At 44.9% G+C, this 26,824-nt stretch overlaps 1 protein-coding gene across 1 annotated transcript in view; it reads left to right on the top strand.

Annotated features, from left to right (window-relative positions):
• RTN1 (reticulon 1) overlaps positions 1–26,824 on the top strand; it is a 124,280-nt gene that overhangs the window by 67,585 nt on the left and 29,871 nt on the right. Inside the window, exons 2-3 of the mRNA XM_071426211.1 lie at positions 3,933–4,670; positions 8,962–9,744. Coding sequence (XP_071282312.1) covers positions 3,933–4,670; positions 8,962–9,744 — 1,521 coding nt within the window. The remainder of the gene's footprint in view (positions 1–3,932; positions 4,671–8,961; positions 9,745–26,824) is intronic.

Genomic DNA, 26,824 nt, shown 5'->3' with positions numbered 1-26,824 from the left:
GCTGCTGCAGAAAAAAAAACCAAAAAGGTTTATGATTGATAGTGATTCCATTCTAAATCAGCTCCTGTGTTAACATCTGCTACAGTACTGGGTTTGTACAATTTGAAAATATGATGTTTGAAAATGTGATGTTTGTGTCGATGACTATTTCAGGGTTATTTTTCTTTCTGCTGAGGAATAACATAAAGATTAGGATGGTATTTTCTCAACCTCTCTTTATCACCGTGAGCTCACTTTATCGCTCCTGTGAGCTGCTCAGGCTATAACTCCTGCTATGAAGCACCTGACAAAAATGCATTAGAGACCTTTTCACTGCTCTATTGATCAGCATTGCTAAGAGCTGCAAATGCTTGTGCTTCTGGCTCCCATGTACTGTGGACAAAGCACAAATGAAAGCTGTGAGCAGCATCTGTGAATATTGCTTTGGCAGTGGCTTCAATCTCCTTCGTCTCTGTTTGTGCTCCCTCTCTCCTAGCAATAGTGGGATGTTTGCAGGAATGGATTTTTGCCCTCTGATGGTGTTGTGACAGTGTATTCCTCGTGAGCAGAAAGTATTCCACAGCCATCTTGAGCCACAGCCACTCAGGGTCAGTGGGAGTTTTCCAGTGGATTCAGTGGGCTTTGGATCAGGTCCAGGAGGCACTGAGGAAGCATTTAGTGAAAGAGCAGCCCTGAAACCCTGTGATTTAGACAGCCACTCACCCAGCACAAATAGTAAATTACAAACAGCAGATACTGGCAGCAACAGGCATGAATAGTCTGTAGTCGGCAATTCACAGTCTGGAATGTGTTGGCGTAAACAATGCATCAGATAATTCCAGCTAACCAACACATTTGTGAAAATCCAAGCCTGTTCATGGATAATTTTCAGAAAGGCAAGTTCAGCAAGAAGAGCACTGGCAAGGAATAGAACCTTTCCCTTTTTGCTTACTGTTCACTTAGGAATGTGTTCTGGGTATGAGCTGTCATTGCAAGGCACTGGATGACCTCAGGTAGAAGCTGGGTGTTGGGCAGCCCAGTTTATCCCTTATTCTGCTTTGGTTTCGCTGTGGTTTTCCCCTTAGGCTTCATTCTCACTCTAGCTTTGCTGTTGGGACTGAGTTACTGGGAGCAGTGAGGATGGGATCTGCCTGCAGCAAGTCACAAAGGCATCTTGCAGCCCTGAGTGAGCTGGCAGGAAAACAGGAGGTGAAATTTGGAGTAGTAAAATATTGTATTTTCAGGGAATGCCCTGACGAAGGCAGGAATGATGAATCTGACTCCATGTTCTCAGAAGGCTCATTTATTACTTTATAATACTATATTATATTAAAGAATACTATACTAAAGAATACAGAAAGGATACTTACAGAATGCTAAAAAGCTAATAATGAAAACTGGTGACTCTTTCCAGAGTCCTGACACAGCTTGGCCCTGATTGGCCAATGAGTCAAACAAATCACAGCAGAATCCAATGAAACAATCACCTGTGGGTAAACAATCTCCAAACACATTCCACACGAGCAAAACACAGGAGAAGCAAGTGAGATAAGAATTGTTTTCCTTTTCTCTGAGGCCTCTCAGCTTCCCAGGAGAAAAATTCTGGGCAAAGGGATTTTTTCAGAGAATGTGAATGCCACAGTTAAATGTAAAGGTGGATAGACAGAGAGGGGAAAATAAGCCTCAAGTTCACATCTCCACAGTGACCTTCCCTACTCTGAGACAAGAGCTTGCCAGGATGATAAATATTTCTGTGAAAAGTTCTATGCAGTGCTACACAGCAGTGAGAACACCCAGCTGAAGGCTGGGAATGACTGGCAATGGATGATTTTCCACCTGCTGGCTGCAGCACCCCTTGCTCTGTGCTCTCCTGTGGCAAAGGCTGCTACGAATCCCTGGCTGTGGGGATGGAGCTGCTGCCTGCATTGTGTGTGCAGGAGCAGATTAGCAGGGAGGACTGCACCCAAAGCCAGGGAGGATGGGGACACAGGAGCAGGTAGCGCAGGTAGGATGAGAAACAAGGAGTGGCCCTTTTGGGTTGCTTTTTTCCCCTGTGCTATCAGGTTTCCCCTTGTAATGGGAGGGGATTTGTTGTTCCCAGCCTAGAGGCAATCCAGGGAAAAGAAATTGCTTGTAAGACATCACAACACTGCACAATGCAGAAATAAGGTGAGGGAAACAATCGCTCTGCCTTTGTGCAGGGCTTGGGGTGTATGTGTGTGTCAAATCCAGTGAGGCTGTGCAGTACAATAAAGCCTTCAGCTACAACTCTGAAGTATTACAGGGCAGAAAAACTGCTTCAGGTCTCCCTAAATGAGCTGCACATGCCTGGTGCATGGAGGGCTGTGGGCAAAAGCAGTTGTGGTGGTGGTTAGAGATGGTATCAGTCTCTGTGTGTGCAAGGGGGATGGAAATACTCAAATGCAAGTACCTCAGGAGCTTTTGCATGGACATGTTCCAGCTTCTGGCTTTGCAGCTGCAGCAATGTCCCTGTAGTTTTGTGATGAAGTCTGCACTGTGTGTTGTGGTGGTGTTCACAGGGGTCCCAGGACAAGAAAAGAGATGAGAATCTTGACTCCATATTTCAGAAGGCTGATCTATTATTTTATGATATATTATATTACATTATATTATATTATATTATATTATATCTATACTAAAAGAATAGAAGAAAGGATTTAATCAGAAGGCTAGCAAGGAAAGGAATGGAATGATAATAAAATCTTGTGACTGACCAGACAGTCCGAGCCAGCTGGACTGTAATTGGCTATTAATTAAGAACAACCACATGAGGCCAATCACAGATCCACCTGTTGCATTCCACAGCAGCAGATAATTATTGTTTACATTTTGTTCCTGAGGCCTCTCAGCTTCCCAGGAGAAAAAATCCTTACAAAAGGATTTTTTCATAAAACATATCTGTGACAGTGTGTGGTAGCCCAGGCATGTGTGGAGCAGGTGAGGAGCCTCACATCCCTCGCAGGTGATGAGCAAAGGCTGGAGAAAGCCAGCCAGCTCCTGTGGTACTTCAGCACATGAGGGGTTAACAGGCTGCTCCCTCCCATAGGCAGCAGCTCCTACAGACGTTGGCTTTGTTCCTCCTCTTCCCATTCCCTCAGCCCCCACAGGAATCCTCTCTCCCCCCTCCCTGGTGGGGGATCTCGCTGTTCCTGTCCTCGAGCTGTGCTTTGTATGGATGCTGCAGAGGGAGAGTGGCCGCTGTTTCTAATTTAATTAGCATCATCCCGAGGAGCTGAGAGTGTGGCAGAGGGAATTAGAGGCATGAAAATGATGCATGGGTTTAACCACCTTCATGCCAGCATGATTTCTAGATGATGCACACAGGCTACAGCTTTCTGAACATGTGGAAATCAGTAAATGAGGATGTTGAGTCTTTGCCTTGGTGTTTCACAAATTTAGGGTGGCTACTCTTAAGAGAAAATGTAATTTAAATCTGCTTGCCAACTTGCCCTCTCAATTTCAGTCCAGCAGATTTTTTTTCATAATGAAAAGTTTCCTTAGGATGAAATTCCTCCAGGTCTACATATTTTTAAAAAATTTGGTTTAGTATTGGACATTAGATTTCTTTTAAGCATATGGGATAATGAGCCCCTGGGTTGGATTGTGAAGGATGTTGTGAGGTTGCAATCACAGGAAGTTTTTATTTACAGGCTGGGCAAACATTGGGCAGGAATACTTAGTTACTATCAGGATCCTTATTGCTATTTTAAGATAGCACAGCAGCTGGAAGCCTTGTGTGACAGATGTGCCCCTATATTGCCCAAAGGCATAGAAAGAGACGGTCCCCAAGAGCTTGCAAGCAAAGTCAAGTCTGGTTCACAAACCAAATCTAAACTCAGCAGGGGGTGAGCGTGGCTTTGCAGAAAGCTTGATGCAGAAATCCTGCAGGCACTTGTGTCTCACTGTGCCTGGTTTTTGTGTGTTTGCTCCAGGTGTCACAGGCTCATCACACCTCTTCGACTACGGCTCCACTGCCAACGGAGGGGACAACTCCTTCTACACCTCCCTGATCTCTGATGTCCACTACACCACCCCGAGGGACTCCACCTATTTCACAGGCATCTATCAGCAGGAAAACACCCCCATTCCCTGCTCAGGCAGCACAGAGGGGTTTAATGCCCTGGGCCATCCTGTTCAAGACGTGACTGGGTTTGAGTCCCGTGGCTTGTTTAGCTCAGACTCGGGAATAGAGATGACTCCTGCAGAGTCTACTGAAGTTGACAAAACCTTAGCAGATCCCATGAAAGTAGAAGCTTACAAATACATGGACATGAGTAGATCAGAAGAAATAAAGTACCAAGAAAAACACGACTCTGACTCAGAAGATGAGAGCCCAGGCCTTAGTGATAAGTACCGGGGAACCCCTGTGGGGTCCAGCCACACCACCGAACTTCCACAGACGCCTTCGGAGAGCACAAAGGCAGCCAAGGAACAAGACCTGCTGGAAGACAGAAAATCTGGGGGTCAGCACAGTCCCTCTGTGGCTACAACCCCTGTCAAGATCACGCTCACTGAGACAGAAAGCGCCAAGGAAGCTGCCAGCAAAGAGCCAAGCCCAACTCAGCCGGACACCGGCCTGAAGCCGAGCCATGAGGTGGTGCCCACAGTGACGGTGTCAGAGCCCGAGGATGACAGCCCAGGATCTGTCACACCACCCTCCTCTGGCACAGGTAATGCTGGTCTTGGTGCAGGGCACTGAGGGTTTTGCTGCTCAAGAAGTGGTTGCAATTGTGCCCTGCACATTGGAGAATTACCGTGGATTTCTGGGGTGAGAGAGGGCATTACAAGTCTCCACGGCCAGAGGTGTTTGTGCTCTCCTCTGGCACCAGTTTGTGCAGCCAGAGTGAAGGGGGGGCAAATTGTGCTCCCCATCATGGCACACTGCTCAGGAGGGGCTGTCCTTCTGTATAGAAAGGGATCCAGGCCTGCTGAGCCCAGTCCTCAGGGATCTCTCCTCAGGGGAAACAGTGTCCCTGTGGGCATCACTGGGGTATCTTCATCTAGGCCATGGTTTGACCTGGATCCTGGTGGTTTGGGGGTCTCTTGGTCACCCTGGCTGCCCTGATTCCCCAAGGGAAATGAGATGTGTGGGATCAGGGCAATGCAACTGACTGGGTTGATAATATGAAAATTTTAATGGCTGGCTTAGTATCTCTTTGGCCTTGCAGAAAATAAGGTTAAATTGTTAAAAAGCAGCGCTGTTTTCATGTCAAAGTGCTGATTTTATAAAGTGCTGAGGAGGGAAATGCTGTCACCTCATTTACAAAGGGGACTGGAGGGACAAAGGGCCAGTCTCTTTAAAAGACACCTGATTGATGGCTATTGGGAGGTTACCAAAACCCCATGTTTATACATTTTTCCTACTGTCTGATTACTGCAGTAGTCCATAATATTTATTCCTCATTTTCCCTATTATACACAGCTAAAATATAAAAGTAGCATAGTCCTTTAAAAAGGACTAAAGTTCTGTGACAGAAAGCCAAATTTTTAGACTGAAAATTAAATTTCAGTGTCCCGGATCAAAATCCTTTAACAATGAACATTTGACAAAGAACATCCCCAAGCTGAAACTTCCATTGTTTCAATTTCATTTAGAAGCATTAAAAAAAAACCAACTAGAATTTCCTTAAAATGGCAGTCTGGCACCCACACTAATACCCCCTCTTGGAGGAATATTTGGTTCCTACAAAAAAGTGAGGGAGCATTTGAGCACTTCCACATAGGAAAAGGAGATAGACTCCACCACAGCTGTGAATTTATTCTGCCTGCATCCGCCAGAAACTTTAATGAATAGACTTTAGAGCCATGAGCCATTTCACTCAGTCTTTTATTTGACTGAGTGAAATCACACACAGCTCCTGAGATGTGCCGCTATTCATCGATTTACACTTTTTGCTACAAGGTAATTAAGGACTTCAGGCACTGCTACTTATTCAGTCCTGGTGTCTGTTCAAGGCTGCCTTGGGGATGCTGGGTATCCCATCAAAATTGCTTATCCATCCTGTTAAGGAAAGAAGGAGGCATGTTCTTCTAGAGGCTGGCTCCCAAAGGGTGTTTCCTCTGCATTTGCCCTCCTTTCCTGCAGCTGGGAACGTTCCATGCCCAGATCCCACATTCATAAGTGATGAAGAAATTTAAAACCTGCCCTTGCTATTCCCACGCAGTGACCCAGCAAAGTCGTGGCTCCTAGGTACCCCTCAAGCATTCTGGCAAAGCTGCCAGCACACCCTGCTTGGATCAAGACTTTTGAAAACATTTTGCTTTTAATCTCTGGCCCTCATCTTTCTGGGGAAGGAAGATGTGGTCTGTCTCTGCACTGAAAGGCCATGGGTATTTATCCACCTCCCAGTGCCAGCAGTGAATGTGACACCCTGCTGCTGGCCACAAAGGGCTGTTTTATTCACAAGGTGAATGCCAGGGCTGGGAGGAGCAGGGTGAAGCCCAGGGACAGCGTTGCTGTGCTACCAGGGCTGGAAGTCACATGCCTGCTTGGACTGGTGCCGGGTTCAGTCTGGCTCTGGGAGAAAACGCTCGCATGTGGTGGTGCAGGAGAGCAGCGCAGCTTCCAGAGGAGGATGCAGGAGCTCCCAGTGCACCAGAAAATTCCCAGCATCCATATGGGAGTGTGGTGTAAAAACATCAGCACTTGAATCCTGTCCATGGACACAGTCTGGGGTGCAGAAGGACATTTTGGTGTCATTTTTGTGGGCTGGAAACTTTCCTCCACTCCACTGTGGGATCCAGCCCTGTGGATACCTGCAGGCACTGTCCTCTCATGGACCTCTTCACCTGCATCTGCTGGAGGAAACTTGGGGATTTATTTTCCTGGTAGCTTTTTTGACTCCTCACAACCTGCAGTGCCACTTAGTGACCTCATCACATTAATAATCATTTTAAATTAGGGAATGAACACTCAGGATCCCAGAGGACAAATTTCCATTGTGCCTGATGGCTGTGTCAATGCGACTGGGGAATTGCAGTCAGAAAATGCAGACTAGGCTGTTAATATTTTTGTTTTGTTTCAAATTTTGGGTGATGAGATAGTCATGATTTTTCTTAATATAGTTCATAATGATATTAAGAATTACAGTAGAAAAAAATTAGTTTCATTCTTGGACCCAACTGAGCTAAGAGCAGAGAGTATTCACCACCCACACCCAGAGAAAAAAACCAACCCCCAAATTAATAAAAAAACCCCCAACTAATCAACAAACCAAAAAAAAAGAAAAAAAAAAAAGATAGAGAAAAGTGTCCGATCTTAAATTTTCCACACCTGAAAGTTAAAGTTTGGCAAAGCTACAGGTAACTACACCTGGGTTGTTAGGATCAGCAGAATCCAGCAGTCCCATGTGTGTATTTGTCCCCAGAACAGACTGTTGGTGACAGTCTGATGCTGTCGTGTGTGTCCTGAGCCCATGCTCCTCTTGACTGAGGATTTCCCTGGTTAAAACCACGTTGGTGAGCCACTGGTCAAGCAGTGACCAGCACTGCCTTCTACCTCAGCTTTCTCTTCAGTCAGTGGTGCTTCTTTTATAAGGAGTACCTGCATGCCAGACAGGGAGACTTTGTGCCTGTGCTCCCAGCCCTGCTAGAGGGATATGTGCTGCTGTGAAATCTGTTCTGTTGGTTCCTGCTGGAATTTTGGTTATTGAGAATTTCAGATTTTTTACGTTGATAGGTATTGAGAATATTGCATTTGATTTGAGGTTATGGAGAAAGTTTTTAAAATTGAATGATAGAATTAAGGTTATAGGTGAGTAGTTTGCATAGAAGTGTGTAATATTATATAGTAGAAAATAAACTATATATAATTAACTATAGTGATAGTTCGCCTATATATAATTAAACTATATAGTAGAAAACTTAAGAGTTTAATATTTTAGACTATAGTAAAGTATATAAAGTAAGATGGAGGTTTTAGGGTAGAGGTTGGGTTTTTTGGGGTTTTTTTTTAATGGGTTTGGGTAGTATTGGATAATTAGATAAAATTAATATTAATTATATTATACATTATATGTAATTACATAGTTTTATATTATATATAATATATATTTTATTATTATTATGCAATTGTATAATTGTCATGTGAAAAATGCTAATCACTTGTTTTTAAAATTTTAAAAGTTTAATAGTAATAACATGGTTAAAAATAGTAATATAATTAGAGTAATAAAAATTTGGACAATTTGAATTAGGACAATATGAGACAATAGAAGCAAAGAGTTACAGACAGTCTGGGTACCTCTTTCTGGGCAAAATAAGCCCGAAAAAGGACACTCATTAACAGAGGATTAACCCTTAAAAACAACACCCTGTTGCATATTCATACACCTCATACATGATGCATAAATTCCATTCAAACACAGGATTCTGTCTGGGCAGTGTCAGCTTCTTCCTCTGAATCCTGACGGCATCTTCAGGCCTGAGTGAGGCGGGAAGAAGTTCGGGTTTTTTGATAAGAGAGCAATAAATTCTCTTTCTCTGAAAGATTCAGGTGTCCTGTGGCTGCTATCTCACTGCAAGTCCTTTCTTTATAAAAAAGTATCCTACATAGCACAGTTTCTATTTTAACCTTATGTTATAACCTAAAACTATATATAACACACTACTTAAGAAAAATGAATACAGCATTACTTTCTAACATAACACACATAATATTCATTTTAATATTTGCAAAAAGCCAATCATAAAAGACGCATTTTTCACAATAGTATTGTATTATAGTATTAATTATAGTATAGTATTATATCTATACTATTAATTATAGTATAGTATTATATTATTGTTATATTATTGTATAGTATTATATAATTATAATATATAATTCGATAAAAATCTAAGCTGCTGGAAAATAAGATTATTGTTTTTTTTCTTTTTTCTTTTTTTTTTTTTTTTTTTTTTGGTTTGGTTTTTTTGGGGTTTTTTTGTTGGTTTTTTTTTTTTGTTTCTCCTACATGGCAGAACCGTCCGGCTCGGAGTCTCAGGGCAAAGGCAGCCTGTCGGAGGACGAACTCATCAGTGCCATCAAGGAGGCCAAGAGCTTTTCCTTCGAGCCCGCTGAGGCGCAGCGCTCCCCGGCCGCCCCCGCGGAGAAGCGGGAGCCGCGCTCCAAGCCCGGCCGCCCTCCCGCCGCCCCGCACGGCGAGCACGAAGCCAGCAGCGCCGAGTCCGGCGACTCGGAGATCGAGCTGGTCTCGGAGGACCCCCTGGCCGCCGAGGAGGTGCTGCACTCCAACTACATGACCTTCAGCCACATCGGGGGGCCCCCTCCGTCGCCCGCCTCGCCCTCCATCCAGTACAGCATCCTGCGGGAGGAGCGGGAGGCGGAGCTCGACAGCGAGCTCATCATCGAGTCCTGCGATGCCTCCTCGGCCTCCGAGGAGAGCCCCAAGAGGGAGCAGGACTCCCCCCTGATGAAGCCCAAGGTCATGGACATTATCAAGGAGGAGAACAACTCGCGCACTGACGCCTCGGACTACGAGGCCGGTAAAATGACGGAGAGCAGGATGAACAGGGAGAACCTGGCGGAGTCCTCGTCCTACCTGAAAAGCTCCTTTGTTGCACCAAAAATAGGCGCTGAGCCCCCGACCTCTGCCGTCAGCACCGAGGAGCTGAAGGAAAGAGTAAAACTGAAGAAACCCATTGAAGAGACTGTTGTTAACCAAAGTAAAGTGTCTTCCAAGGACTTTGGCAAAAAAAGTCCGCTGGCTTCGTTGCTACTGCCGTTTTTAAATAAGCAGAAAGGTAAATGCAGATGTTATGTTGGTTTTTGCAGTGCTGCTGAGAGGAGGGGGAGGGAGAAGCGGCTGTTCCTTGCAGGGGAGAGGTTTGGAGTGCGGAGCAGGGGGAGCTGCAGGCACAGGATCCCCTCAGGGGGGAGCTGGGCACGCCTGTGACAATCCACACAGCATCCCTGACCTGCCCATCCTCTGAGGGAACAAATAAATACCAGCAAAAAAAGAGGCATCCTCTTAGGGAAAAAGTAAATACCAGCAGCAATAATTTTTAGGCTTAAGCATAGATACAGGGTGGTGCAACCCCAGAACCGTGAGGCTGATTTGTACATCAGGTATCGGGAGGACAAAGAGGAACAAATGATCATCTTACCTTTTAAATACTACTTGCTTTGTCCCAGGGGAGGGGTCCAGTCAGGGATGTGGTCCTGCATCTCTCAGAAGTGTAAGGGTAAAGATTTTGAGGATGCATTTCTAAAAAAAAGATAAATACTTGGAGAAGGAGAGGAGTTGGGTTTGGTGAGTCTGGGTGTTTCTGAAAGTGTTCAAGGCCAGATTGGATGGTCAAAAATTGATTTTGAGTGCAGGAAAGGCATGTAAAGGCTGTGCAAAGGAAAAGCCCACATTCAGCCCGACCCCAGAGCAGTGTTGCTGGTTGTGCTGCTGGCAGGCTGTGAGCTCTGGAGCTCTCTGGTGTCCTGCTGGGCGTGCTGACACCACGGCCATGGCCCTGAATAACGAGGTGGATGGTGCACAGCAAGTGCGTGTGTGGTTTGCACAGTGATCTCTGCTTAACATCTATTGCCATCCAGTGGCTATAACAAAAACAGGCAGGCACTTCCCAGCTCCATTTCACTGGAGCTGTCAGAATTCAATGGAGGGGAGCTATTCCCACGCTGTTGATCACCAAGCAGCCTCTCCTGCTTTTCCACATGGTTGGAATGATGGCTTTGCTTGATGCACCCCGGGCTTGGCTTTGGCAGGAGTTGTGCAGTTGTTACCTGAGTTAGTGCTGCCTCCTGCTCCTGCAGAGCACAGAGGGGAAGGCAGAGCTGCAGCCAAGCAGCATTCACATCACTCCTGGCATCTCCTGCCAGGGGTGGGCACAGCCCTCACGCAGCAGGGCTTGGAGCATATCTGACTGTGGCACTGCAGGAGGGGAGGCTGCCAGCTCAGTTTCTTCTTCCTTTTTATTCTTTTTTAAAATTATTATGTGCTGGACTTGCGCATGGCTTGGGCATACAGGGAATTTCAGAAAATACCTGCTGTCCTGGAGACACGAATCCTTTGGTCCAGGGCATTTTACAAGAAGTCCAAAAGAAGCCTGGATCAAGGCAAGCTGAGAAGGAGCTCTTTGGCAAAGTCCTTCTGTTTTCTCTCGTGGTGCCTTTTGGCCACTCTCTGCCAGGATGGCCTGGCTTACCTTGTGCTGGTGTTCCACAGCCTGAGGACCTGGTTCTGGGAGGAGATCTCCCTTATGCTGGAGGATCATGTCTCTCTCCAGCCCCTCTACAGTATTAGAAGATTCCTTCTTCTTGATCCATTTAATGAAATATGCAGCAGCTTGTTACCTCTCAGATCAGCTGCCTGATGTCAGGATATATTAAAAAAAAAGAGATGTGGACATTCAAAGTAATGGTTATTTTAATTTTGTTTTTGCTTTATGGAATTTCACTTAAGAAAAGGAAAGCCCAGGCCTGGGGCTGTGGGCTGTCACTCACAGGTTGGATGACACAATGGGCAGGACCCAGGCCCCAGGCAGGATCCTGCTCGACACAGTCAAACAAAATTAATCATTTCAAGTGCATTATTCTGCAGCACAGGCCTGTGCCAACCTGACACAAAGCATCTTGATTTTGATGCCTTATGAAAGGCTTTCACTGCACTGCTCCAGTCATTCCCCTACAAATGTGTGTCCTTACCACACACCCTGGGTGGCTGCTGTGGCTCCAAGCACCCATGAGGGACACCAAGGTTCTGGGCCACCCATCACTGTGGGGTATCCTGGTGTCTCTAAGGCAGTGTCACAAGCTGCAGTCAAGGTTTTGGGGTGACAGTGGCAAATTCCATGGGTTGAAGAAGGTGTTTTCCCTCCTTCCTGGAGCCTCTTGTGCTGTTCCATGGTGTCCAGAGCTAACCCAGAGTGGACAAACACTAAGCACTGTGGGCTTTTCCCCCATTTGGTGTCACAGACAAACTGATTTTACAGAGTTTCTCAAGGAAATGGTTTTCCAGCAGAGATCTGGGAAAGACCTGATTTGTTGGGAATGCTTTTTTGTTCAGCTAAACATCATCTGCATTGAGTTAGCACATCCCTGCTGTTGGAGGAGCTGCTAGTGAGGCATTTTTCCATGGGAAGGAGATGTTTGGTTGGGTGCTTTAGCAATCTGAGGCTCATTTCTCATCTGCATGCTCTCACCAGGCTGGCTCTGCAACCAGCAGCAAGCCAGGCCAAGGCTTAAGCATACGGGAATGTTAGTTTAATATTTTAGTGCCATCTGCTGTAAGTGCCTCCACACTCTGGCCCATCTGTTTTCTGTGCTTCAGTTTGCTTTTTATGGGGCTCTGGTAGCTTTGCATCCTTTGGAAAGTCCCTGCTTGGTAAAGGTGTAGGGAAGAGGGAGGGATGTCCTGCCTGGGGGTGGAGCGTCCACACCTTGTGATGCTGTAGGAGGAGGGGGATCAAAACCTGTCCAGAGAAGCAAACATGTGAACCTAGTCCTGGTCTCTCAGAATCTCTGCTGGTCAGAGTGACTCTGAGATATGTAAAAGTCTCTTTTCCCAGCCTGGCAGTCAAAGAAGGAGTCAGAATTCTTCAGTTGTCAATCTCAAGGTTGTTTATTGTTTCTTATCTATAAAATTCTTTCTCCAACCCACCGAGGTCTGGCAGGTCAGTCAGAGGCACACTGACTGCCCTCAGGGTGGTGTTATCTTTTTATACTAAAAACTACGTGTACATTATTTACTATAACTTCCCAATACCTATCACCTATGTTAGACAGTGAGTTTCTACCTTAAACCAATCCAAAAGTGCCACCATCACAGCAGAAGATGGAGGCCAAGGAGAACAAGAAGGAGAAAGGCTGGACACACCCAGATTCCTCCATCTTGCCTTGTGAACCCCCATTCTAAAAACCCCAAAAATCTATTTTTCACCCCGTGACTAATTATTATTCTACTTAAACTCCCTTGACTTGTAATTCTTCAGATAAAGGTTGGTAATTGTTTTTCCATGGGTAAAGATCAAAGGCACAGGGGTCCTGTGCTCTGTGCCAAGGTCTCTGAGCCTCCCGGGCAGGGTCTCGAGTCCTCCAGGGCAGCCAGAGGAATTTCCTGGGTTCTGACACTGGTCTTGCCACAGAATTGTAGAGTGGCTCAGTGAACCTCTGTGGTTCCTCCCACATGGAACTATTCAGGTGGGAAGGGGGCTGTGGAGGCTGCTGGTCCAACCCCTTGCTCTCAAAGCAGTTTGGTCAGGTGGATCAGGGCCTCCTCTGCCACCTCTGTCCATCCTCTCAGCCGAGGCAGAGCTTTGGGGGAGCAGAGAGTTGGAGCCTGCAGGTCTGGGTCACTCCTGTGCTGACGCCTCTGTGGGCAGAGCAGGGTAAAGGAGAGGTGTCACTCAATGCAGCTCAGACAGAGGGGGCTGGCAGGAGCTCCACAAGGTCCCAAGAGCCCATCTCCTGGCCCACAGCCACGATTCCTGGTAGAACACTCTTGACAGATGCTTGTGACTCATTTGGAAAGCCTCTGTTGGCAGATCCTCCGCCAGTTCCAGGTGTCTCTCAAAAACTGTTAAGTCTTCCAACCTTCTTTACTTTAGGCTAAGCAATTCTGGTTTCTTCTCTTTTTTTCTCTCTGTGGTTATGTTTTTGAGCTTTCTGAACTGTCTTGTTCCCTCTGTTCTTTCCTACCATTGGGCCCCACATATCATCTCCAGCCACTGTGACTGGAGGAGTTTCCCCATACCAGCACTGACTCTTCCTCTGCCCATGGAGGAGGAGAGAGAACTTCCCAGACACACATTTCTGCCCCACCTCCCCACTTCTGGCCATTTCATCCTGTTCAGCTGCCACCTGACAGCTTGTCACCCACCAAGCTGTGATAGCTCAGCCAGAGCTGAGCTGGAGATGTTCAGGCCATGCTGGTGGCAATGAGCAGCGTGCACACCAGTGGGTCTGTGCTGTGCAGGGTTTGTCCTTCACTCCTTTTCTTTTTCAGGAAGCAAGGAGTGAGTTTGGCCCCTTCTGGCCTCAAGAGTGGTTGCAGTGTCACCTGTCCCATCTAGAGAGGGGACACTGCTGAAAAATAATCAGGTGCTGACTTTGGAGTTCTTCCTGGAGTCCTGGTTTGATGGGAGCACAGCAGGGTCACTCAGAGGAGATGTCTGCACTGTGGAAAGGATCAGAACAAAGCAAAGAACAGGGGATTTTCTCCCTAGATAATGGTTTGCTTGGGCAGTGGCTGGGATCAGTGGTGATTACTGCAATAATCCCTCTCACAGTGAACACCATGTACATTCCAGAGCATGACCTTTTTATGACCTTCAGAAATGTCTCAGTAAATCTCACCCCTTCATTCCACAACCTGTGTTATCCATAGCCTGATTATTGGCCTGCTTCACCTCTAGCATCTCTTTCCTTTCCTGATCTTTGTCTCTGTTGGTGAAAATTACTCTTCATCTATTGGGTAAGGTCAAACTTTTAATGCTGTGTGTCAAAGCATCTTAAACCCAGTGACTGGATGCTCAGAGGGGCTTTTAAAATTGGGTATAGCTCTAAAGTGGGAGGATCACATGTCCTCTCCTGGGACTGCTGTCTACTCCACTGCCTGTGAGTGTTAAGTACTGAGCTATAAAAAATTATAGGCTTTATCCTCCTGTTTTTTTATATCTTCCCTTCCAGAGCAAGGGACAGCCTCTGAAGAGCTGCCATCAGTTGCAGCACTCAGACAGAAGTGTAGCTTTCTGACAGATATGACACAAGATGGTGTTTTATAAAATCCTCCTGCCAGATCAAGATTACAGAGTGAGCAGCAGAAAAACAAACAAACAAACAAACAAACAAACATACCCCAGAAAGCCACTTGTTTAACTGTATGCAGGGAGCTGATGGTTGTGCCAAATGTTTAAGTGTCAAGGCCACGAGTAGCAAAGTCCAGGCCAAGCACAGAGAGTTGGGAGGTGTCTGTACATTGATGCCAGGAGCCCCCAATACAGGGAATAATGTGCTCTGACTCCATGATTCAGAAATGCTGAACAAATGCTTTATTAAACTATACTATATTACACTAATACTATATTAAATTTCATCCTAAAGAGATACTATACTGAAAAGATACTAAAGAAAAACCTGTGACTGTCTGAGACAGCCAGGACACAGCTATTTTTTTCAATTGGCCAAGGAATCAAAACAGCCTTCACTGGTGTCCAATAACCAAATCACTTTGGGTGAACAATCTCCATGACACATTCCACATGTGCAAAACAACAGGAGCAGTGAACAGAGATAGGAATTGTTTTATCTCCTTCTCTGAGTTCCTCACTGCCTTCCCCAGGAAAAATCCTGGGAGAGAGAATTATGTGTGTCTCTGTTCAGAGACTGTGAACACCACATCTGTAGACAAACAAGAACCTACTGACAAGAGGAATGGAGAGAAAAGATGTGTTATGTGCAAAGATTTGTCTCTGGGAGTCCACAGCTTCCTGGATCCATGTCTGTGTCCATGCCACACCAAGCTGAGCACCCAAAATTGGCTCAGTTCTGCTCCTGGGAAAGGCTGCAAGGAGACAGCTGCTCTTTTCACGAGTGATCTTTCTGTTTATTCAGGCACACCTCAAGTGCAGCATCACTCATAGTTTAAACACATTTTAAGAGCCAAAATCTTGACACAGATTCCCTTTTGGTGTCTCTTTGGGTCAGGGATCCATGACTCATCTTTCAGACAAGGCTGTGACACTGGCAATCTGATGGTGGCCAGGTGTTGCAGGTGCCTGGATGCAGGGATGCTTTGCCTGGATATTGCAGCAGATCTGGGAGATGTCATGGACAGAGAAACATCCAGCACCTATGAGATAGCAATGATAGCTTTTCTGTGGCTAACACAATATACAGTGAGAGGTGATGTTTACTCTGGGCATACAGAAACAGGAAAAAACCCAACCCCTAAGTTATAAATAATGAAGGGGTGAAAGTTATACAACCTGTAAGGTTTTCTGTAAATTATTATATATTAATTACATTAATATAGATAATATGTATTTGTATAATTATTATATAATTATTATATAATTATTTAGTAACATAATTATAGTCGTTATTATGTATTATAATATATTAATTATGTATTGATATAATTATATATTATAATAATATAGAAATATATTCTTATATGTTAATTATATGCATGTAAATTGTTGTTCTAATTAAAGATCTTGATTAGAATCACTGAAAGGTTTGGGTTAGAAAGGATCTTAAAGATCCTCTTGTTCCAACCCCCTGCCATGACAGGGGCACCTTTTGCTAGACCAGCTGGCCTTGAACACTTCCAGGGATGAGGCATCCATTCCAATTCAAGGTTTTAGCTGAGAAGGTGCTTAGGGAAGTTTATACAATGGAATATAGATTAGGTGAAGGAAAATCAAAATACATTTCTTTTGTTAACACAGAATATTTTTCTTATTAATGCAGTTTTCTTATAAATTTAGTGTTTTGCAGGGAACTCCTGGAATGTTTTGTTTTCTGATCTAGAAATTCTGCTTCTAAACCTCTGCAATGCTCTGGGAGCTGGGAATTATGTTTTTTCATCAGTTTCATTGGTTAATTCATTTGAAGAGTTTGGACTAATTTCAGGTCAGATTTAAATTTAAGATTAAGCTCCAGTGATACAAAATACATTTCTAGGTCTCAGTGAGAGGTGGAATACAAATTCCTGAACCTGTTGGCTCTAATTCCTCAGATGTTCAGCAGAATAAGGACTTCCCTGGCTATTGCCGTTTGTGTCTGGTAGATACCATGAAGTTAAAATTAATGTATTTGACTGAAGTGAAATGGTGGCCATGTGATAGATTTCCACTGGGAATAAAACCTGGAGGTGGGTATTGATTTTCCTGGTGTTTTTCCTTAGCTTCCAAGGGTACACTGCTGATTGAGACATAATAGCTATATTGACTGAAAAGGGGATTTATTTTTTTGTTTTCCTTGGGGAGCTGCTGAGTTCATGTCAGTTCAGAACAATATAGAAATTAAGGAACATGCAATGATCCAACATTCAATCCAAAGGGCTTGAATTTCCCCCTGAAGGAAGCATCTTGTGTCCTTGTCACTTCAGCTCTTCATCTTACCTTGGTCACCACCTTCCTTTGCTTTATTCTTTTGCAGTATATTTTTTTTTCTAACTCTCCTGACCTTTACACTACCTGGGCAATTTACTGTGCTATTTTTTCTTTTCCAAAGAGATATCACAAATACCCTCTTTCCCCTCTGGCTCTTGAGCAGCTCAGTGGTTTCATGAGAACCCTTGTGGTGAGAGGTCATTCTGGTGTTCTGGTTCTGCTGTGTTTCATTTGTGTGTGAGAAATACAAACAACTGTGGAAAAAACCCCTAATGCACACAGAAGACAGGTTGGTTTTGTTTCCAGTAATCTCCTGCCCCCACCACAGGTCTACCAGATGCAAGCCTGCCTGTGGTGGGGATACATGGGGATGTCAGGGTTGCTTAAATCACCTGTAGAAAGGAAGGTGAAGGTTTGTCTTTTCAGTGGTCATGACCAATTTCACAAGTGCTCTGGGTCTGGGAGGATCCAGCTGAGCCTGATTTCTGAAAATTTGGCATGCAAAGCTACTTGTGCTTCTGAAATAGGTGTTTTTCCACTCAAGGTGGCTGAGTGATTGTTTCCTGCATGTTCAGGGCTCAGAACACACAAAACATGACAGATCTGCAGCTACCTTACATAGCAGTGAACTTTTTGTGGGGAAAAACCCTGCCAGTTGGGATGCTTTGGTGCCAAAAACTTCTCTTTTGGGGGGTTTTGGGGTTTATCTTCCTTGCAGCTTCTGCTTGACTCACTGTTTGAGTCTATGCTCTGAAAACCCTTTGATATCACTTGCCCAGAGAAAACCTTTCCCAGCTGGTAACAGGAGATTTTACATGAAATTAGTCCTCCAATGCTCCCCTGCAACTTTCCAACATCACTGGAAAAGATGTACAAGATTTCTCCCAGTTCATATCAAAATAATTCACAGCTCAGTTCATGAGAGTGCAAGAGCTGCACTGAGAGGTGACCTCAGGAGTCCTCTGAGCTGGGGTAACTTGAGAGGCACTAAAAGGACACAGATAATCAGTATTACCTTTGCAAAAAAGGGAGATATAAGGCTTAGAAAGGGAGATATAAGGCTTCCAAGGCAGCAAATTGAGCTTGCCTTAAGGATTTGTCATTAGGCTGTCCAGACTGCCAGGTAATGCAGGAATCTCAGTAAAGACTCTCTTCTTTCCAACTGGATCCTAAAGAATAATTTACCAGGGAAACAGCTTTTGATGTTGCTATATCATCCATCTGTGATGAGAGCAACACATTTCATACAAATGAGCAAAATGTAATTTTTAAAATAACTTCTTATAGTAGTAGTAGTAGTAATAATAATATAATATTAATAAGAATAATATAATAATAATAACTTCTAAATAGTGTAACTTCTTATTAAATTTCTTCTAATAGCTTTTTAATAGCTTCTTATCTTTTGAATAGAAGGTGCAATGAGACTGCAAAATTCAACGGATAAAATTAATTCAGATTTCCAGGGTTTGGTGCCACCATGGCCTGGCTGGTACAAGCTCTCTGCCTTGCTTGGTGCTACCTGGGATGCACAGTGGTGTAAGATCAAAATCCAGCCTCTGGCAATCCCACAGACACAGTTTTCTGAGCAATTCCCATGAAAGCAGCCCAGGGTCTCTGCTCACTCAGCGTGTACTGCTGGCAGAGGCAGGCATTGCACAGAAAGGTTTTTCTGCTCTCTTTTAGGAATAGAGACAGTTCCTCACAGAGGAGTGTGTGAGGGGGTCCTTGCATACATCCTCATGAAATGCTGATAGCATCAACAAGGCAAGGTCTGTATCTGAGCAACCAACAGGGGAGGGGAGCCTGAAGAAAAGCCAGCAGAGATTAATAGGCAGGATTTCTGAAGGTTACTTGGTCAGCCAATGTAGCATTGAAACACTGAAACACAAACAGCTGGGCTCACTTGCTTAGGTTAAGTGTAAGGGTTGTTACAAAGAATTGGAATTTACTTCCCCAAGAGGGAGAACAGGCTGTTTTCCCTGTTTGCCTGGGATTCCTGCTCTGGAGTTTGGCTGCTGCAGAAACAGGGCCATGTTTCACCCTTAGCTGACAGTGAAAGGCTTATTGCTCCAACCAGGGAGTGATAAATGAGTGGGATTTAATAAAAGCCATAGTGGCAATTGTGTCCTTCTGAAATGAGCACTCACCTTACCCTTCATGTGCACAATTACTGCAGCTGGATGTCACACACTGACTCCACTACACGTGCACATCCCTTTTGTCTGGAAAAGCTGCTGAAAAAGGACGATATTGGCTAATTTATTGTGTGAGTAATTGATTTGTTGGGTGTGATGAATTGCTTTCACTGCAGGAACACACAACAAAACTGGGAAATTACCTCACTTTTTTTTCTGAATTCTGGTTTGTGAGATCATCCTTATTGCGTGGTTATTGAACTTCATGTCCAATAGAGGTCTGTAAAAAAATAGCTGTTTTTTCCATCATTAACAGAAGCAGCAAGGCATCCAGCAGAATGATTAGTAGCACACCATTCCTATCAAAGAGGGAATTTCCATATATATTGTTATATTTCCATATAACGATGACAATGTGCTTTTTACTTGTAGATTTTGCTCCCCCAGAAGCAATGAAGGGGAGATTATGTTGGAATGAAGTTTAAATGGAGAAAAGGACCAAAGAACTGATCCTACTAAGAGCTGAAACAGCTTTGGCATGTGTTTAATGTTGCTGAATTATTCATTGAGCTGGCTGGGCAAATCGACACTGCAAAAGGAAATAAATGAAGGTGCTGGAGGAAAAATGCTAAAGGATGTGTTAGCCAAATGTCCCCAGTGTCACAGAGCTCACAGGGAATGACCCCACCCTCAAGTGCCAGTGGCTGTCAGGTGCAGCCTTTTGTAAAGGAGGGAGTGGGCTCAGGTTTCTGTGGTTGAAATGGCTCCCAAGGTGTTGGAAAATCTCTTTTTTCTCCCAGCCCTGTGACTGAAGAAGAAGCCGAGATTCATCTGTTCTGCTTTTCAAGGTTGTTTATTTTCTCTTATCTGTTACATTCTTTCTGTGACCTGCTGAGATCTGTCCAGCACGTCCGTCGGGTTGTGGCACAGTGACTGCCCTTGGGGGGGTGTTGGCTTTTTATACTAAAAACTACATGTACTTTATTTACAATTTTCCAATACCTATCACTTCTATTAGACAGTTTGTCTCTAAACCAATCCAAAAGTGTCATCATCACAGAGAAGATGGAGGGCAAGAAGAAGAAGGGCAGGACAGGCCCAGATTCCTCCATCTTGCCTTTTGAACCCCCATTCTAAATCCCCAAAATTCTACTTTTTCACCCTGTGACAAATTAACTATCATTCTACTCAAACTCTTGTGGCTTGTAACTCTTCACACAAAGTTGGTAATTGTTTCAATGGGCTAAAATCCAAGGCACAGGTGGTTTTGACTCCATGCCAAGGTCTCTGAGCCCCTTGCCAGGGTCTCGAGTCACCCAGGGCAGCCAGAGGAATGTCCTGGGTTCTGACAGAGTGGATGTTTTGGCTGTGCACACAGCAGTGACTTTAGTGATGTCTGTGGGCCCAGATCAGCTCAGTTTGGGATGTGAGACCTCCCCTTGGAGGGGAGGCATTGCAAGGAGCAGGAAATGGCCACCAGGCCACTGCTTGGCGTCACAGGGGCTGCTGGGGCAGCTCATGGAGCACGTGGAGCCATGCAGAGTGAAAGATTAACCTGTGGCAGACACACCTGTCTGGGGAACATGCCATCTCTCATCCCTTTCAAAGGAGTTTTGCTTCCTTCTGTTCCTGCACCCCTTGCTAGGTTAAATCAGTGCCTTCCCTCAGTGCTCCCTCTCCAGGTGAGAGGCCCTTTCCTGTCTGCAGCTATTCCCCCTCCTCCCTCCACTTCAAATCCCACAGAAAGAGAGCAACAATGGCTCACCACACTGTCTGTATTGCTACAACCCACAGCAGCAGCTGAGAGGAGTGTCTGGATGAGCAGTGGTCACTTAGCTCATGCTTGGTGCTACATGGAGGGGGTTAAAAAGATCAATGTGATAATCCTGGCCTCACAGACCTGCCTGTGCTGTGGTTTGAATCTTGCCTAGGGAGTAGAATCATTTCCTGGCACCTCTGTGTCTGCTAAGAGTAGAAATGTTGCCTCAAACACTGTGTAAATATCTCTGTTACATATAGCTGTGCTCTCCTGGGTATTCTGCAAGAAAATACTCAGAGCACTTGGCTTCAGCTCCTGTTGCTGTTGCACTGATTTGGAAATGCTGGCAGATGAGATTTTCAGGATTTATTCAGATGAGAGCTTTGCCCTGTGGGCAAGGCTGGAGTTCAGAGCTGCAGACTCTATTTGTGGATTTGAGTCAGGTACAGAACCATAACATACCTGTATGTATAATCCTCTAGTGCAGTTTTTAAATTAACTGTAGGGGTTTGAATCTTTCCAGAAAGGTGAGATTGCAACACACTTTCAGCTGTCACCTCCACAGGATCTCACTTTTGCTGACCAAAGTGAAGAAGCTGTTAAATGCTGAGGCATCCCCTATGCACCCTTTTAGCATATTTTGACCCAAAATAGGATGTAAATATTTACTGGAATTGTGTATCAGAGAGCACCCAGGGATCTCCATTTGGATAATCTGCATTGCAAGGGAAGTCAAGGGAATAGCAGATGACTTTGAAAGGCTGCAGTGCTGGATGTGTTTCCTAACATGCACAAATTGCTCCCTGATTTCTCAGGAAAGAGAAAGCTCTGGGCTGATTATTGTTTTTAGATCTTAATTTAGTTGTAGTGCCTGGAGACCCAGTCAAGATCAGGTTCTTTTGTTAGCCAAGATAAGAACAAGCAGTAAGGTCCTTTCCTTGGAGAGCCTGCAGGATGAATTTCACTGTGAGGAGGATTATTAAATGCAGGAATTATCACCTTTTTGTGTTGTCTGAGGGTCAGCTCTGCTTTGCCTGCTGCCTGCTCCTTTTTTCAGTCCCCTCACAATGGTGTTACCCTTTGGGTGGAGTGGTGGGTGGAAAGGTGAGGCAGAGGGGAGAAAAATGAGGGGTCTGCTCTGTTTTCTTCTCAAACCTTTTCCCTGCTTAGATGCATCTGAAAGGTGAGAATTGGCAGACTCAGGTGTTAGTGAGTCACTATATGCCTGACAATGCCAGTGCACCCCAAGAGCATCTGTCCCATCACAGAGAGGAGGGATGGGGAAATGTGCCTGACATTTGTTCTGTAACACAGCCACACAAGTCTGCCCACTGATGTTTCACCAAGAGATGTGTCTCTCCTCCTTTTCAGGAGCTGTTTTGGCCCGTTGCCTGCAGGTAACATAAACACAGGACATCACTGCCAATCCCCACACCCAGGTCTCTGATCAGTCTGATTCAAAGCTGCTGCCATTCCCATTTTATTTGAACTCAGCTTTAAATATAGCTCACAGAGAAGGATGCAGTGGGTTTGGTGGGAGGTGAAGCAGAGCCAGCCCCTGGGATCACAAGATTCCTCCTGCCACATACTATAAATGCTGCTTCTGCCAGGCATTAGAGGAAAGGAACTACATAAGGGCCTGAGGACCAAGTGCTCTGCTTTAATTATTCATCTTTAGCAGTACTATTATTATTTAAGAGCCTGACATATTAACTGCTGGCCAGTTTCTTTCTTTGATTGCTACCATCCAGTGTCCTGCTCTCTTTGCTCTTGGGCCAAAGCAGAGCTCTTCTCCATCAAGCCAGCTTTCCCATATCCCACCTATTCAGGCCTCCTGGACCTCCTCTCCAGGCTTATTCATACCAAGCCAGGCAGTGCTTTGCTGCTGGTGTTAATCCCAAGTTTGTGCTGGGTTTCCCATCAATTTTCCCCTGAGTCTGACTCAGATGTTTCATACAATACATTCACAGGAGCAGCTCCCACTGGCAGTGCCAACACGCCTTACTATCATCCCTATTTCTCCCTGAGAGGCACAGGCCTTGTTTACTCCTCTTTTAATAACACAGATGGTTTTAATAGTTCTCTGCCTTCGCCCCCACTTCTTTCTCCTTGCCTGTAGTCTGTTTAAAGCTTCCTTCTAAGTGATGGCTTTGTCACTTAATCTCATTAAAACTTCTCTCCATTGAACTCTGTGAGCTGCTTATCAGACCGTAAGCCTAATCTCCCATTTGTAATTAATTTGTTCTGTGCCTCCTACAAATTTGGCATCATTAGATAATGGCATCACCCTCAAGGTCACTGATACACCATGAGGTAAACACCCATGGCTCCAGCTCAGGCTGCCCTGCTGGCCTCCTCCTTCCTCCTCCTCCCTTTGACACACAGCTTGATTTTATTGACATGTTTCTCCCTTTCCCTCAGCCAGTTTCTGATGATGCTTCCTGCCCAGCCTGTGCTGCTGTGTGACTGCAGATCAATATCTCTGGCTGTCTGCAAGCAAATGCTTTTCTGATACCCTCCTAGTGCAGGCTCATCCACACCAGTTTTCTGCTCACCTTTCAGTTCCTTCCTACTTGCTCCAAGAATTTATTTGCAGTGTTCTTCCTTCCCTTACATGTTCTTAAAACTTGCAGAGCCTTTTCATAGAATCCTAGTATCACAAAATAATTGGAAGGGACCTTAAAGATCTCCCAATTCCAGCCCCCTGCCATGGCCAGGGACACATTCCACTAGACCAGGTTGCCCAAAATCCCTTTCAGTTTGGAATTGAACACTCTTGGAGTTTGGAAAAGGATACAGGAGCCTTTCCCCTTCAGGCCTTTGGGCCCAGTGGACATTCAGTGGCTCACTTATCAATAGCATAGGTAGCAACAACCCAAAAATCATTATTACAGTTCAATCAAAGCATAATAATGCACAAACCATTATTATGATTTGACATCTGTATTTTTGAAAAAAAAAAAGGAAAAATCCCAGATTATCACAGCTCATGGCACCAGCCAGTACCACCAGGTGATTTCCACTGTGAGATGAAGAATATTAAGCACTAGCCAGAGATGAAAACCAATCCAGTGCACCCTCCCTTTAAGCCACGTGTTAACAGGCTTCTAAAGGAAGAAGGATACCTTCTGTAGTACTCCCTGCTCACTGGGATTTACTGGTATTGAGTTCTCTGGGACCTTTGCAGGCTCTGGGAATAGGGTCAGTCCTGGTACTATCTCAATCTCTTCATTTTCCCCAGTAGATTTATTTTCATCTCTCATATTTCCCTGTTTGGATGTAGTTTCTAAGAAACTCAAATGGATTTGACCCATTCTTTCAATTTTTGCTGTTCTCTGCCTGAAAACAATCTACTAAACTTAGGTCCTAGATGCGCACAGAGCTGTCATTAGATCATAGGTATTGTTATTCAATACAGTATTGACCACAGTATTCAGAAATTCAGCATTCAGGCAGCTACAGAGAACAGCTCCAAATGCATTGCACAGAGAACCAGGGGGAGGAAATCTCCCAAACACAAAAAAACCCTCAAGATTTTTAACTCACTGAAGTCTGCAACTCTGTTTTCTAATTGGCAGTATTTGTAAGTGTGCCTAATTTTTCTTGCCTGATAGTCAAGAAAGAAAAGAAACCCAGACCTACTGGTGAGAGGTTCTGCAGCCTTTTGGGACAAGGCAGGCTGCTGTAAAAGAAATGTGTGTTTTTCTGAGGGGGGTAAGTGCAGGAAGGACATTTTGCATCTGATCCTGTAATGGCTGCACACAGATCAGCCCTGGTGCCTTGCTGGGAGCTGGCACCAGGTAGATCCAGCTCAGTCACTCAGGAGCAGCTACAATAAAGTCACCCAGTGCCACATTTTGGCTGAGAGGCAGCACTTACCTGGGGATAAAGGGTAATTACTCCCACTGAAATGTGCCTGTGTCTTGGTTTGGAAAGACAGGAGTCTGCTAAGGAAGGCAGGAGCCTCCCCTGAAATGGAGAATGTAAACCCTCCCCACCTTCCCAAATGGCTATAAATTTTAAATTAAGGGGCTCTCAGGCAAAAAAAATATGGGAGCAGGAAATAACAGTTCTTTAATAGGGAAGAAAAATAAAAGGATAAAATAAACAATGCAGTGAACCAAAACAACACTGCCAGAGTCAGAACCCAACCTGACACCCTGTGGGTCAGGGTGTTGGCAGCAGTGCCATTGGAATTGTGGCTGCAGCCCTCCTGCAGTGTCAGGGGTGGTTCTGCTGGAGCAGGGATCCTGTAGAAAAGGGTGAAGTCATCCTCTGAAGATCCAGTGGAAGAAGAGGCAGCTACTGTTCCTCTGGGAAATCCAGTGCAGAAGCTGTGCAGTTATTCCAGGATCTCCAGATTATATCCAGGTAGGAATGCTTGGCCCCTCCCTCTGGGCTCACATCTCCCAATGGGATGCTGTATTTCTTATCAGCCATGCAGTGACATTCAATGGCTGTTATCAGCAGGTGTCCCCTCCCGAGGGAGGAGTGATTGTGGTCACTCAGAGAGAGAGATAAGGCAAACTGCCCACTGACAAAAGATAATCTGCCATACAGATGGTAATAGAATACATCTTGCCTTGCAATCTTGGACAGCCTGGCTCAGCAGCAAGATCTATTTGCAGCTGGCTGGTGAACTGTTAAGAGCTGTGTGTTTTCTGTGGATGCAGGGATACCTCAAGATGCTCATTTAAGGCCAGGAAAACTTCATGGTTACAGTCAGAAAGAGATTTATGCTCGAAGGACATGTTGATAATACAGGTGACTGACAGGTTGACTTCAGGAGGCTCACTCCTGAGATCAGAGTCAGGTTTTATCAGCAGATAAACCTTTCCTAAACAATCTGTATTTCCTAAACCATCCTTGGTTTGGTCTCTCTCACTCCTCCAAACCATGCTGAAAACACATTTTATTCCATTTATGTAACTGCCTTTGTGTGCTGCACTGCCATTCTCTGTGCTCACACAATCAGTACACCAGTGTGACCAACAAAAGAGCAAAAATCATTTTATTTGGCATATACTCTGTTTCCTCTGAGAAAGAGCTCAAGTTTGGCTTTGTTCAGCTGTGATGCTCCTGAACCCCTGTCCCTGAAGAGAATGTTGTAGCACTAAATACCAGATATCTACCATCAAAAGGGATGTTAAAAAATTCAGGTGTTTTTTATTTTTAATGATCCATTTGTCTCTTCAGGCTCGTGAGCAGGCAGTGAGATTGCTGTGATTTGCAGCCACAGGCTGCCCGTTTCCTCCTCTGCTTCCATGGAAACACATGTTGGATGAGGCAGAACCAGGCACAGGCTTAAAGTACATGATTTCCAAACTATTTGCTTTTCCTTGCAAGGAGTCCTTTACCTCCTGTTTTTACAAAACTCTGTGTGAGGAGGAAATCTCTCTAGGGAGAGGCAGCTTTTTGAGGTGTCTGACTGTTGATGCACAGGTTTGAAAGTATAATCCCTGAGCATGTGAATGTGCTGCTCAGAGTGAAATGCATGAGACAGAGCAGGGACAGTGCATTCTGGAGCTGGTGTCACTTTGGCTGTGGCATTTGGGATCAGAAGAGTTCTGCTTTTATCTCAACTCTTTGCTTTACTTTCATCTCCTCCCTGGAGAGGTGAAGATTGCACCTTCTTGTGCACTTCAGGACCCCAAAGATACCCAATTTGCACATGTAACAGCTCCTTGTGTTCTCTGGGCAGCCCCTCTCCTCCCTAGTAAAAACCTGTCTCTCTCAGAGTGAAAATCAGATTATTTGCAGTTTGATGGTAAAATGAGGGAGGGCTGGGAAAAGGGCAGCAGCTCACACAGAGCTGTGTGTCATAGCTCAGTACAACTCTCTGGTGTCTTCTGTGTGGGGA

The sequence above is a fragment of the Agelaius tricolor genome, unplaced genomic scaffold (genome assembly GCF_023055355.1).
Source record: "Agelaius tricolor isolate 1412-34295 unplaced genomic scaffold, bAgeTri1.0.p SCAF_5, whole genome shotgun sequence".
Lineage (NCBI taxonomy): Eukaryota > Metazoa > Chordata > Aves > Passeriformes > Icteridae > Agelaius > Agelaius tricolor.
The sequence above is the reverse complement of the archived record's forward strand: the minus strand, read 5'-3'. Positions and strand labels throughout refer to the sequence as shown.